General features: G+C 35.4%; 1 protein-coding gene across 3 annotated transcripts in view; it reads right to left on the bottom strand.

Moving 5' to 3' along the window:
• The window catches only part of POLR3G (RNA polymerase III subunit G), a 41,201-nt gene that overhangs the window by 2,409 nt on the left and 23,212 nt on the right, over window positions 1–15,580 (bottom strand). For 2 of the 3 annotated variants that reach the window (XM_022593007.3, XM_022592990.2), the window contains exons 5-7: window positions 13,683–13,733; window positions 8,004–8,086; window positions 3,967–4,113 (exon numbers count right to left, since the gene is read on the bottom strand). In XM_022593007.3, coding sequence (XP_022448715.1) covers window positions 3,967–4,113; window positions 8,004–8,086; window positions 13,683–13,733 — 281 coding nt within the window. The remainder of the gene's footprint in view (window positions 1–3,966; window positions 4,114–8,003; window positions 8,087–13,682; window positions 13,734–15,580) is intronic. The other variant, XM_022593017.2, reaches the window with a different exon arrangement.

The following is a 15,580-nucleotide window of genomic DNA, read 5'->3' as shown; positions in this document are numbered from 1 at the left end:
GTGAAATGATATATTCCTCAGTAAACATTAAAAGTATGAGTAGTAACATTAAAGAACATAATGTAGGCTGTCCCTTTAATATGTTTATAAATATCAAAGTTAGGTAATTAGAAAATATGCCAGGCTTAAAAGAAGTCTCTGTTATTTCAATGCTTGAAACACACATTAACTTTCACATATCTAACTGTGCTTTCTTCCTCAAGACCACCATCTCCTACTATTCTCAGGCACCAACTAGCTGAGAGAACATAAACCTTACGTTACGTTTCACAGGCCTGAGCCCATTACACCTTAATAGGATTATACATCTCATTCATTATACCTCAGTGGGATGATACATGGTTTAGTTAGTTAAACCACTAAACACTTACTCCAAACAAATGTACAAACACTCAAGAAACGAGGCCAATTTATACTAACATTCATTCGACTACACGAGAACTGAGGTTTCCAGTTACAATGCATAGCTGAGCATAAGCAGAGTGATTTTTGCTTCCTACCAAAAAAAAACAAACGAAAAGACCTCAAGATACTAAATCAAATGCAGAAGATGCCATATTATATTACATCTACGGCCCCTCAGTTTGTTTATTTTTTTTTTAATTTTTATTTGTTTTATTTATTTATTTTTGGCTGTGTTGGGTCTTCGTTGCTGCGCACGGGCTTTCTCTAGTTGCGGTGAACGGGGGCTACTCTTCGTTGCGGTATGCGGGCTTCTCATTGCAGTGGCTTCTCTTGTTGAGAAGCACGGGCTCTAGGTGCGTAGGCTTCAGAAGTTGTAGCACGCGGGCTCAGCAGTTGTGGCTCACGGGCTCTAGAGAGCAGGCTCAGTAGTTGTGGCCACACGGGCTTAGTTGCTCCGCAGCATATGGGATCTTCCCGGACCAGGGCTCGAACCCGGGAGCCTGGCAGGCGGATTCTCAACCACTGTGCCACCAGGGAAGCCCCTCAGTTCCTTTTAAATTAAGAGGGATTAAGCCCCTGGGAACATTCTAATTCTTACGGCTGAGTAAGACTACTATCTGTGTAAATGACTCAAGATATTTCTGCTTTCTATCAAAAATTTAAAAATCTATTTTGGATATAGATTAAAAGAAATTTAAGAGCGTTATTAACCAACTGCAGTGTATGGACTGCAGCTGGATTCCAACTGGAATAAGCAAAAAATTTTTTTCCAATCAAAACTATTTGAACACTGGTTTAATAGTTGATGATATTAAAGAGTTACATTTTATTGTGTTAGGTATGATAATGATATTGTGATGTTGTTAAAGAGCCCTTATTTTTTATTTTTTTATTTTTGTGGTACGCAGGCCTCTCACTGTTGTGGCCTCTCCCGTTGCGGAGCACAGGCTCCGGACGCGCAGGCTCAGCGGCCATGGCTCACGGGCCCAGCCGCTCCGCGGCATGTGGGATCTTCCTGGACCGGGGCATGAACCCGTGTCCCCTGCATCGGCAGGCGGACTCTCAACCACTGTGCCACCAGGGAAGCCCGAGCCCTTATTTTTGAGTACATACTGAAATATTTATGGATGAAACGATATAATGCCTGCGATTTGCTTTAAAGTAATCCAAGGCAGCTGCAGGCTTGAAGTGGGGAGGAAAGGAGCAGACTGGGTGGATGAAAGAGTGGCCGAAAGGCTGGCTATGAATTGATTTGTTAAAGCTAGGTGATGAGTCTGTAGGTGTTTATATTACTAGTCACTAGTTTTTGTAAATGATTGAAATTTGCCATAAAAAAATTAATTTCCAGGATACACAGTTTTCAGGGCATTAGCCCGCTGTGGCCTCCTTTGCCTAGCAAAGCAATAAAGCTATTCTCTTCTACTTCACCCCCCCCCAAATTAATCTCCACATCTCTACTATCTACAGCAGAAATTATGATAGAGTAAGAAATAGGGACTATTCTCAAAAGAAAGTCTCCTGGATATCACCTTTTTTAGTATCTGCATGGTGGGATTTTATATATAGACTTATATGAATAATATAAGAAAGGTAACTTGTATTATTCAGATATGTATTTCATTACTTTGTCCTCCCTAAACACTTTAATTTTCCGTATCCAGCTAAGACCCTAGGAAGTTGGCCTGGTTTCTCTGGTGCCAAGAAATCCAACAGTCTGGAAACCTGGCTGAATCCGGAGGCCACGTACCAGGGACGAGTGGCATGGTTGAGAGTTCAAGTGAGTCCATCTTGTAAGTGAGATCTTGGCAAGGACACTTGTGTGAAAATATAAGCTAGGCAATTTGTACATACAAGTGGAAATGAGTAAGGAGGAGATACTGATACAAATTGAGCATATGCCACTTGTGTTTAGACATGAGCACCTCCAAGTATGTTCAATGATGCGCATTAGGTAATTTTGTGAGATTAGTAATCTTGATACAAAGATTGGTACAAAGTGAGAACTTGTTGAAATTGATGGCTTAAATGGTTCTTGGCTTCATTTGGGCCCCTGCTTTTTTCTTTAATTGTAACACTCAAAAGACTGCAGAAAGAAAAAAGTCTATATTTTCTCAATTTTATATGTAGGTGTTACATAGATAATTTGCTCCACTTTACTCTTCAAAACAAAATGCTCTTTAAATCCTCAATATACATCAGGTGAGTTAATTAGCAGTAATTTTTCATTAATTAGTTAATTGCTAGAAAGAGCAAAGAGTAACTTTAAATCTGGAAAGGCTTTGAGCTTGCTTATACCCAGACTCACCCAGCCTCACACTCAGAATATATATCCTTTCTTTATTAAAGTAGAAAGTTGGTTGTTTTTTTTTAAATGAAATATAGTTATATAAACCCACTGGTGGTGTTTTGGACTCTGTTAAGACCCAATACAGAATTCTGAAATTACTAGAATCCTAATGTTTGCTGTTCTTGTTAGGACAGATCTAAATTTCAACACAGCTTAACTCAAGTAGACTTTATAAACAGAGCATTTCAAAAGCCAAAGAATATTCAGGAAAAATCTGAAAAAGAAGGGTAACATGCTCTAAAAATATTAACAAATAATCAGAAGCTTCTATTAATTGGAACATCTTAGTGATAGTTCAGAAATAGATCAATGGAACAGAGTCCAGAAATACATCTAAGTAGGTGAAGGAATCTAATAGCTGATAAAAGAGAATTTCAAATCCATGCAGAAAGAAAATTATTTAGTACATGAGGTAGGCAACTGGCTAACCACTTGGAAACCGATAAAAATGCTGTACCCCCTCACAGCACACCAATATAAATTTTATAAGAATCCAAAATTTAATGTAAAGTACTTGTAGCATATAATAAAGATTTCTTAGGTGGAGCAATTCAGGTGAAAAAAAAGATTCAGAGTGTGGTGTGAGAAGCTGAAATGGAGTGAAGACAATGGTCACTTGCAATGCAGAAGAAACTCTCACCCTAGGGTTAATGCATGAGACGTTTACAAAGTCCCAAAGAGGCCGTGACCAACAAACTTACCCTGCTTGACTGACTCCAGCTTATTTTGAAATGCACCATGTTTCCGAAAGTTGGAAATCCCAAATCTAAAACACTGAGTTTGACTGAGATACTTGAGGTTGGATTATGAATGTTCTCTGATAGTGTCCACATGCACTTTGGGATTTAAAACCTGATGGTATTGCAGAGTCCCCCCTCAAACCTATGTGACTAAACCATTAATTACCTTATTGCTGACTTAAAATTGTATGTATACAGATCTTAAACTAATCTGATCAATTTCCTTAATTCGTGGACTTCCACTTTCAAATTTGCCTATCAAGTTACTTTTACCTCCTACATTCCATTTGGTATCACTATAATTTCAATGCTATAATAATTCTCCTGGTACCAAGAATTTGATGCCAGTGATAATAATATACCCCTGGTTCCCATCAACTTGGTTTTTGTTTGTTGGTTTACTTTAATTATATACCATATTAGCTCATCCTTAAGCTTAGTTAACTTTGTTACTCTCCCAGAATAGACCATTACCTCTTCTTGCTCTTCTTCGTCATATTCCTCTTGTTCTGCAGCATTGTCATCCTCCTCCTCATCACCTTCTTTACTTTTCTCTTTGCTTCCTTCTTTCTCTTCATTTTCCTCATCTGATTTTTCACCATCACCTCTCTTTTCCAATTCCTGGTATAAATGAGCTTCATTAATTTAAATGGAAACCACTAGACTCTGACTTACCTGCTCAGCCTCAAGAGAACAGCTACCTATCACCCTAATTCTAACCCTCCCTTACTGACACCTCCAGGCCACCACCTAGGACACCGTGAGTTAACTCAAGAAAGATGGGACTAAATGGCCTGTCATTACACTGGTATTTTCTCTGAGTTTGCTACTTCATAACTGGGTCTTGAGTCATGCTGTGATATCAGCTCTGCTGCCCAATGCTTTATTTTTATGATTCCTATCCTACCTCCTTCTAAAATATTGAGTTGATTCTGTTTATGGAGAAGCAATTTCAGAATGTTATTTTGTTTCCCTTCAAACATGAAAGGAGAAAAGAGAATGTAATGGTAACATTTCAAACTATGTTTTAGTTTCTAAGTGAAACTGTTTAAAATAATATCAAGCCATCCTATTTGCAGATTATCCATGTTCTTATCTCTATTCTCCCTCATTATTTACTTCCCATTTCCAAGGATTTTTGTTTCTTAATGTATCTGGCAGGTACATTAAGAAAAGAGAGATTAAAACTCAAATCTCAGTAAATATTAGCAATTATTAGCAACTCTAAGAATGGAGGCAAAGAAGAGATGCAGAGTTAGAGAAACTTTGATTACCTGATGGCTCCACTTATCCACCTTGTTAAAACCACTGCCACCTTCTCATAAGACAGAGATTTAACTTTAAGATTACATCTTTATATTTCTATTATGACTACCAATAGTTTTTTCCATTTGATAAAAAGTGACCTGTTTTTATTACTGTTACTATCCATTTGCTAAATTTTTCTATGCTTAATTTGCACAAGTGACAGAATTTCACCAGTTTTCTAGGAGGTGGGGGACAGCAATAATTTCATATATTAATACTCATAATTAATGCATAAGATCACTTTAACTAAAACACTATTATTCTTAATCAGTAATCAGAACACGAATTCATAAATCTGTAAATACTCTACCCTATTATAAGATATTTGCTCTGTAGATTACATACAGAGAGAAAACATATTTTGTATTTGGTGTGATTACAACTTAACTATTCCATTTGGTTCTTAAATATTTTTTTAATCCCTTTAATTACATTCAAATTTGAATTTAAGAAAACCAAAGGCAATGAAAGACTACATCAGATAGTCTCAATTTTTAATCAAAATTCAAACTCTACCCTTCCTGTCACCTTACCCCACTTAGGTAGAACAAATAAGACCAAGGTAATGGACGTAAGATGATTTATCTTCATACTGACCCATGTTACCTTATATGAGTTATTACTACAATATAATGTATGTAATTTTTACCAATTGGCAATCCCTTTGGAAAACTACATGTAAACAAAATAGTATTTACAGATTTTTAAGTGTTTATAAAAACACATACATATAATGATGACATATTAATGTTAATTAAGTTATGAAATTTTTTTCTTTTCTATTTTAATCAAACCCTAGTAGAAAGGCCTACAACCCACAAGATTGTATAGTTAAAAGGGAACTGCAGTGCTATTCTTATTTAACTCTGTGCAAGGTATACGCTATATCTGAAAATCATGCTATTAGCTATTATTTAATAATTAACAATAGAATTATTTAAACCAGTTATGTAAAAATATTTTCAAATATAGAATTCATTCAGTGCTATGTAGGGAATAGGAGGTCTTGATTTCCACTACTGCCACCTCAATTATCTTTAAATAAATAACTTCAACTTTATTTCTACTACATAGACCTAAATCAAACCAACAAAATACCTAAATCAGTTAACAAATATCAGATTTATGAAATTTAGAAAAAAGATCTCATACACACTGTCTCATCACTTTATTCCTTTTGTGTTAAGGTATTAGTTTTAATTCATCTACTTAGTAGTCTCCATTTTCTCTTCTGTGAGATATAACTATTTACCCCTACTACTTTATGGATTTATTTAAAGAACAATGTGAATAACACAATGTGAAAACACTTTGAAAACAGTTGAATTATGAACAGTTAACAGTTCTTCTAGCTTACATACTATAGATCACTCACAGAGCCACCTGTATGTCATACAGAAATAAGCTCAAATATTAGTTTACTGCTGTCTGATTATTCATACAATAACCATGAGATTTGACTGGATGTCATTCCCTCTCCATCACAGAAGTTTTATTAAAGAAAACTTGCAACTACTTTTGCTGAAGAAATGAACAATAATGGAGTCATCTGGAAGCTAACTTTGCTCTATTAAATAAAGCTGCTAACTCATTGGGATTTCTAGATTTAAAATTCCAGTTTTAACAAAGTGTGTAATGAAAAAAAGGTATTTAAATGTAGGGAATAAGGAAATACAACTTGTTCTGATGAGAAACCACATCCAGAGGTCCAGATCTATCTTCCTTACAGCACATGTCATCTTAGCAACTTCCTTCCAGGAAGTTTTAAGAACAGTCAGAATCTGTGTTCAATCAATACAAGATGGCTAGTTCTGCAACCTCATCCATCATTCCACCACAGTAAAACCTGACAGTTATTGCTATTCCTTCAACAATCCTCCTGGCTTGATTTTCAGACATGTTATCTTCAGCTCAAGTACTGGTCAAAAGTAAAATTTAAAAAGATGAGTTTCTGTTACCAGGTAGCTATGCCAACTTGGCCAGGCAAGTAAAAGTTTTAAAGCCTTGAAGTCCTCATCGGTAAGTAAGGAATAATAATACCCATCTCTCTTTGTTGTTATGAAGCCTTAAGCACATAATGGATGTAAATAGCTCATCAAAGAGCCTGCGATTTAAAAAGTTCTCAAAAAGCGCTAGCTGCTATCATTATCATCACCATCACCATCAATGTAAGGTAATTCACGCATTGATAGTGGGAATAAAGGGAATAAACTGGTATAACCTCATTGGAGAATGATCTGCCAATATTTATCCATATTTTCCATATTATACAGTACACATAACAGCTGACCTAACAAGTCTACTTCTAGAAATCTATCCTAAACATGTGAAATCACATACTTAACATGGATTCACTGCAGCATTGTTTATAATGGTGAAACACTAGATGAAACATAATGTCCATCAATAGATTACTGATTAAATAAATTATGGTTCATTCTTATAGTGTAGCCAAAGAAAAAAAAGAAGAAAAAGAAAAGAATGAGGGAACTCTTTCACAGACTGACATGGAAACATTGCCAAGATATTTTAAGTGATAAGGTGAAGAGGCAAAACAGTGCAATATGCTGCTTTTTTGTCATTAAAAAGAAAAAAAATCTGTATTTTCTATGCATAAAATGTTTCTGGAAGGATATATAAACTGTTAACACTGGCTGTCTAAAATAGAGGAACTGAATGGATGGCTAGGGACAGGGATGGGAGGGCATAGTTTTAGTTTATTAATCTTTTTAATTTTACATCTTTTTTTTGAAATATTAAAAAATAAAGATATAAAAATAAGTGCCATAAGATAGGATTTTCCCTCAATAGAATCTTCTACACTTAAACATAAAGCAGAAGAAAAGCATTAAAAATACACATATACCAATAAGAGAAAAAAATGAGAGGTTTTTGAAGATATACATTCATGTTTCGTTCCCATGCATAATCCAAATGCAAGGGGAAAAGAGGAATAGAGTGGGAAAGGAGTCAGGTGACAAAAGGTGAGGCAAGCTGACAGGTGAGTCGTAGAGAGGACAGAATGGAGCCCCCATATCTCCCAGCCAACAATGTTCAAACCTTGCTAGTTACCCTGTATGCTGGGCTTGGCTCTGCCAAGTGTACACGTTATTTAAAAGAGAGAGAAGGTGGAAAGGTGGAAGAAGACAAAAAGAGGTATGACATTTTTTCAGTTTGTTCTTATAATAAGAAGAAAACCTTACCTCAATTTTCTTCAATACATCTGCAGTATTAGTGAGTGAAGTGCCTTTGCCTGTATCTTTTGCCTTTTTGGATTTGGGGCCTGCTGAAGTAAAACCACTGTTAACACATTTTTCTATAACAGCAATTGTATATTAAATGTCTTCGCCTTTTAATATGCCATCTAGCATGCTGGTATGCCATACCAGGCACACATAATTTGCAGGATGAATTAATTTTCCTAAAGAATGAACAAAATAAATCAGCACACATCACCAATTTTCCATGGTGAGGAGTAAACGATAATCACTTAATAGGATATTTTCTAAGACTGCAACCAGATATCTCTACTGAAATTTTGAATTGGCATTTAATGTCCTCAGGGCCAAAACTGCGACAATGTTCCCTCAGGCAGAAGCACTAGAGGGAGTGAAAGGCTCCCACAAATGTATCATCTGCACTGGCTTCCTGTTCACTGATCAGGAAATTTTAAATAGGGCAATCCTACCAGGTTTGGGAAAATAAAAAACAAACTTCCAGTTATAAAATATATAATCACGAGGATGTAATGTACAGTGCAGGGAATAGGTCAATAGTATTGTAATAACTTTATATGGTGATCGGTGGTAACTAGACTCATAGTGGTGATCATTTCATGATGTATAAAAGTTATCACATCACTATGTTGTACATCTGAAATTAATATAATATGTAAGTCAACTATACTTCAATTAAAAAACATACAAGTGTAGAATAAATATGTATTTGCCAGTGGTTAAAGAGATGAGAAAGAGGTTATATTCAGGGCAGCATAGCATTATCTTTGTAATGAAGATTAAAATAGTTAAATGGAACACACCCGTCATATGAATCTGAAAACTCAAAGCAATATAAATAAAATGTTTTAATAGCTTTGGGACACAAAATTTTTTAAGCTGTATCAAAAATATTGCATTTTGAGGCTAATGTGAAACTGCAGGGTATAAAGAATTGTTTCACATATAGATTCTGCTAGTCAGTTACCAAAACACTATGATATGTTACAAAATTGTCCCATGGTGATCAAAAAGTATTACCATTCTTTCCCAAAATCAAACTAAATACCTAGAAATTACTTGGTAACAGAGGAAAATATGGCTCAGAAAGATGTAATTTTGTTAAAGATTAACATTTAACCTATAGAAGAAGAAATTTTTAGATTGTGGTGCATGACCCATAACTGATGGAATTTACAAGTTATTATGTGATACCAAATTGCCCCTTGGGGAGTCACTGAGTTCAGACCTCCCAAACATACATATTAGTGAGGTTTTGCTCAAACAAAAGTTATAAAAAAATAGTTAGATTTAATGATGGGTAACTATCTCTGTTCCCCTTGAGAGCAAAGACTGTTTAATCTGAATTGTAGCACATAAAATATCATATATGAACAAGCTCTCAATATATAATATTGATGCCAGAAAACACTAGCTAAGAATGTAACTTACATCAAGAAGTCTTTTTCTCTAAGGAGTTTTTATCAAATTATTTAAATTTCATACACATAAATCTGTTAAATGGATATTATAGAACATGGTCAGGTAAATAAACTTATAAAAATTATTAATCTCTTAGCCAAGAAAGTCAGTTGCATATTCAAGTCTACTCAGCAATTTTGGCTATGTATTATTTATAATTGAGAAAGAAGTGTCAAATTATGAAAAGTTGTTAAAAGACTGTTTCAACCCCAAAACATTTACATGAATTTTTTTTCATCTTTGGCCAAATACATGCATATATTTGAATTTTTTTGTTTCTTTCAACACCTGCCAATAGCTGGTTCTTCAAGAAACAAACTTTTTCAGTCTTTGGCTCTTTCGGTATTGGCTACTTTCATGTAAATCAGGGGAGGCCATTTTAACAAAAGAGAGAGTATAAGCTTACCAGGAACATAACACAAAAATTATACAATATGAAATAAAAATATTAAGAAGAATGGAAAAAGAAAGTTTTGTTGTTTTCGTTTTCAACAAATGAAAATCCTGATGCACTGGAAGCTTTTACATATCATCAATGTATATATGTGATTCTAGGGATGAGCAGCTGGTGGGATGTATTTGAACATTAATTCCTCCAAATCAGATATATTCTTTTCAGCTCTTTAAAGTCTGCTAAAAATTTGTGATCCACTAGGACATGACCAGTATCATTCAAGCAAATGTTATTTTATTGTGAAAATAATATATTTGTCTAAGAAAAGCCAAGGGTATAAAGGACAGCAGGTAAACTATCAGATCTCAGTATATAATAATTCTGTTCTCAATCAAGCTAAATATTCTTATATGTTGTAGCTTTGAAATAAAACAGAATAAAAATACTTCCATTTAAAATATATATGTCAAAATTCACCAAATTGTATGTTTCAAATATGTGCATTTTATTATATGTCAACTATATCTCAATAAAGCTGTTAAAAAGGGGAGGGGGATCTCTTTCAAAAGACAGAAGTCGAGGGAGTACTTCCTAACTCATTCTATGAGGTCAGAATTACCCTAATACCAAAATCAGACGCATATTATGAGAAAGCAAACTAAAGATCACTATCTCTCATGAATAAAGATACAAAACTCCTCAACAAAATATTCTCAAATCCAATCCAACAATGTATAATAGGAATTATACACCACAGTCAAGGGGGATTTACCCCAGGGATATAAGGCTGGTCCAAAATCAATTAATGTAAACCATCACATTGACAAGCTAAAGAAGAAAAATCACATGATCATATCAATAGATGCAGAAAAAGCATATGACAAAATCAAACAGCCATTCATCATAAAAACTCTTAGTAAGTTAGGAACAGAGGGGAAATTCTTCAACTTGATACAGAATATCTACAAAAACACCCTATAGTTACATCATACTTAGTGGTGAAAAACTTGATATCATTAATAATAAAAATCTGACACTCTGCCACTAAGATCAGGAACAAGGCAAGAAAGTTCCCTCTCATCACTGCTTTTCAACATTTCACTGGAAGTCCTAGCTAATACAATAAGATAAGAAAAGGATACAAAAGGTATGTAGATTGGGAAGGAAAAAATAAAACTTCCTTTGTTCACAGACGACATGTAGAAAATCTGAATGAACTGGCTAAAAAACTCTTGGAACTAATAAGCAATTATAGCAGGGTTATAGGATACAGGTTAATACACAAAATCAATAGATTTCTTATATATGAACAATTGACAAGTAGAATTTGAAATTAAAAACATAGTACTATTTACATTAGTACCCACCAAAATGAAATACTTAGGTAAAAATCTAACAAAATGATCTATATGAGGAAAACTACAAAACTCTGATTAATGAAATCAGAGAACTAAATAAATGGAGAGATATTCCATATTCATGGATAGGAAGAGCTAATATCTTCAAGGTATCATTTCTTCCCAACTTCATCTATAAATTCAACACAATCTCAATCAAAATCCTAGTAAATTATTTTGCAGAAATCGACAAACTGACTCTACTGTATGTATGGAGAGGCAAAAGACCCAGAATAGCCAACACAACACTGAAGAAAAATAACAAAGTTAGAGGACTGGCACTACCTGACTTTAAAACATACTATAAAGCTATTGTAATCAAGACAGTGGTATAGGTGAAAGGATAAATACATAGGCCAACGAAACCAAATAGAGAGCCCAGAAAGAGACCCACATAAATACAGAAAAAGGCAACTGGACTTCCACATGCAAAAAAATGAATTTACACAGACTTTACACCCTTCACAAAAATTAACTCAAAATGGATCACAGACTTAAATGTAAAACACAAAACTATAAAACTCCTAAAAGATAACATAGGAGAAAATTTAGATGACCTTGAGCTTGGTGATGACTTCTGAGAGGCAAAGCCAAAGGCAGGATCCATGAAAAAAGGAACTGATAAGCTGGACTACATTAAAATTAAAAACTGCTGTATGAAAGACACTGTCAAGGAATAAGAAGACAAGCTACAGACTGGGAGAAAATGTTTTCAAAAGACGTGTTTGAAAAAGGACTGTGTGAAATAGAAAATAATATATATTGGTCTCAGCCCCTGGTTTCTGGCACAGAACTCCTAAAACCCTTATAACTTCCTAAGTGACAATAGTGTGTTTTTTTGTTGTTGTTCTAATATGTGTCTAAATACCTTGGAATTTACTGGGTGATAGGAGTGTCTTTTGTTCTAAGGAGGTGACACTTGGTGGGCTGCTGGGCAGCTTCAGGATGGGGTGGGTTATCATAAACATCAAGCCATGATTAGAAGCCTGGAATTTTCAGCCTCATCTCCCATCCCTTGGAAAAGAGGAGAGGGGCTGGAGATTGAGTTAATGATTGATCATGCCCATGTGATGAAGCCTCCATAAAAATCCCCAAAGTATGTGGTTCCAAGAGTTTCTGGCTCGGTGAACATATCCATGTACTAGAAGGTGGCACATCCCAATTCCACAGAGACAGAAGTTCCTGCACTGGCAACCTTCCAGACTTTATCTTATGTATCTTTTCACCTGACTGTTCATCTGTATCCTTTATCATAATCTTTATCATATAGTAAACTGGTAAACGTAAGTAAATGTTTCCCTAAGTTCTGTGAGCTGTTCTAGCAAATCAAATCCAAGGTTGGGGGTGGAGGGCATGGGAACCTCTGATTTGTAGCCAACTCAGACAAAAGTTGTGGGTAACCTGAAGACACACTATACTTGTGATTGACATCTGTAGTGGGGAGTAGTCTCCTGGGACGAAGCCTTAATCTGTGGGGCCTGTGCTAACTCCAGTTAGTGTCAGAACGGAATTAAATTGTAGGAGACACAGCTGGTGTTACAGAGAATGGCTTGATGTGCAGGAAAAAACTCCATACATCTGGTGTCAGAATTGCCGTGAATGTGGTAGTGGTGTGACAGGAAAGGACAAACACCCAGCAAGAGTGTTTTTCCTACAGACTATCATCCAAAATATACAAAGAACTCCTAAAACTCAACAATAAAAACACATTAAAAAACCCAATTTCTCCAATGTCTCTCCCACAACCTCATCTTAGCAAGCTAGTACTCGTCCTTCAATCTGGAGTTCAATTGTACTTCCTCAAAGAACCCTTCCCTGGCCTCCCAGTGAAGACAGTGTGTTACGTTTAACGTCTTTACTCCAACTGACTGTGAGCTCTGTGAGGGCGAGGATTACTCCTACTTTGCTCACTGTTTTATCCCTCTTAGCACAGTGTCTGGCAATAGTAGATGCTCAACAACTTTGTATTCGGTGGAATTATGAAAGAACAACACAACAGAAGCTTTCACTGTGATATTTTATGTACACCATAAAGTTCTATTCGACAGTTCCCAAACGTTACCAGTTCCAAATGTTTTAGTTAAAAACTTAAAATATAGCCAGTATAATCATTTTAAAACTTTCAAATGTGCAAATGAGAATATCTACATAATTGAAAAGTCTTTCCTAGCACATCAAAATTCCATAATTAAAGGAAAAACAATTAAACAAATAAAAACAAAACAAAAAATCAACACAAAAGGCTCCAACAAAATAATCATAATGTCAAAAATATTTTAAGAAAAAGCATTCAGAACATTGAGTGTAACATTAGATTGACAGTTCCATATTAAATGGAAGTTAAGCAATAACCTTTTCCCACCTGGATTATTATTATTATATTAGTTAATGTACCTTTTTTGCATTTTTTTCTTGCCATCAACTCTCTAGGGAGTCTTCTCCAATCTGTGTGTACAAAAGGAGAAATATAAAAATGGCAGTTTCCTCTAGGAATTACTGGCACTAGCTATAACTATTTAAAGAACATGATAGTTGCTCATGCAAAGGAAATAAAGTTTCTTAATATCTGACTATACATATTTAGCTGGGATCAAATTATAACAATGATATATTTTCTCCTATGAAGAAAAAAAGTTTATTAAAATAGCTTTGAAACAGTGTTATAAAATTTCTACAACATTCTTTTAACAGCGATACAGTATTTATATAATTAATTTCAAATACAGAAATTTTCATAACAAAAAATATAGAAAAATATTTATGGGCATGAAAAGTTATTCATGATATACTGGTAAATTAAAAAAGCTTCTAAAACAATAGATACAGAATTCCATTTAAAAAATAAACCTACCATATAAATATTTTTATATATATTTGTGCAGAGAAAGCTCTAGGTTGGGGACAAAATATTACAGTAATTCCTTGCGAGTGTTAGGATTACAGCTGTTTTTCTTAACTGTTATTTATTTAACTACTCTATTTTATAAGTTTTCTGTAGTTGATATGTATTTTTTTTTAATTTATTTATTTAACTTATTTATTTTTGGCTGCATTGGGTCTTCATTACTGCGCGCCGGCTCTCTCTAGTTGTGGTGAGTGGGGGCTACTCTTCGTTGCGGTGTGTAGGTTTCTCATTGTGGCGGCTTCTCTTGTTTCGGAGCATGGGCTCTAGGCTTGTGGGCTCAGTAGTTGTGGCTCGTGGGCTCTAGAGTGCAGGCTCAGTAGTTGTGGCGCACGGGCTTAGTTGCTCCGCGGCATGTGGGCTCCTCCCACACCAGGGCTCAAACCCGTGTCCCCTGCATTGGCAGGCGGATTCTTAACACTGTGCCACCAGGGAAGCCCTGTAGTTGATATGTATTTCTTTTTTTTTTTTTTTTTTTGTGGTACGCAGTCCTCTCACTGTTGTGGCCTCTCCCGTTGTGGAGCACAGGCTCCGGATGTACAAGTTCAGCAGCCACAGCCCACGTGCCCAGCCGCTCCACGGCATGTGGGATGCTCCCGTACTGGGGCACGAACCCGTGTCCATTGCATCGGCAGGCGGATTCTCAACCACTGCGCCACCAGGGAAGCCCTGATATGTATTTCTTATGTAATAAAATTTTTTTTCAAAAGTTAAAATATGTGATCACAATCCTAATACATGCAAAACTAAATAAACAATTCTAATAATTATAGGAAAAATTTAAAATTAAAAATACAAATAGCTATGGAAAAGTAAATTCCCTCCAATTAATAATTTTGCCTGCATTAATTAAACAATTCCTTTAATTTGTCACTTCCTTTTCATTTTTAAGCTTAATCAGAAAAATGATGCAACATGAAAATAGATAAAAATGCTGCCTGCTAGGGCTTCCCTGGTGGCGCAGTGGTTGAGAGTCCGCCTGCTGATGCAGGGGACATGGATTCGTGCCCCGGTCCAGGAAGATCCCACATGCAGCGGAGCAACTGGGCCCGTGAGCCATGGCTGCTGAGCCTGCGCGTCTGGAGCCTGTGCTCCACAACGGGAGAGGCCACAGCAGTGAGAGGCCCACGTACTGCAAAAAAAAAAAAAAAAAAAAAAAATGCTGCCTGCTAATAAAAGAAAAACTCAGTGTCTTTTGCAGAAAACATTTATATCTCAAGCTATTTTAGCTGAACTAATAAATTTTGCTTTAAATATGTTTCTTTTTATAAACAATACACAGGTGATCATGAGAAAGTATTTAAAGAGAATCATTTAGAGATGAATGTTTATGAAGTAGAAGAAATGAGAGACCTAAGACAGTGTTTTCAGAGAGACACAACCTTATCAA

This window comes from Delphinapterus leucas, chromosome 3 (assembly GCF_059928025.1).
Source record: "Delphinapterus leucas isolate spDelLeu-1000000601 "Yukka" chromosome 3, BTC_Dleu_Yukka2, whole genome shotgun sequence".
Taxonomy (NCBI): domain Eukaryota; kingdom Metazoa; phylum Chordata; class Mammalia; order Artiodactyla; family Monodontidae; genus Delphinapterus; species Delphinapterus leucas.
Note: the sequence above shows the minus strand (reverse complement) of the source record. Positions and strands in the feature narration are given on the sequence as shown.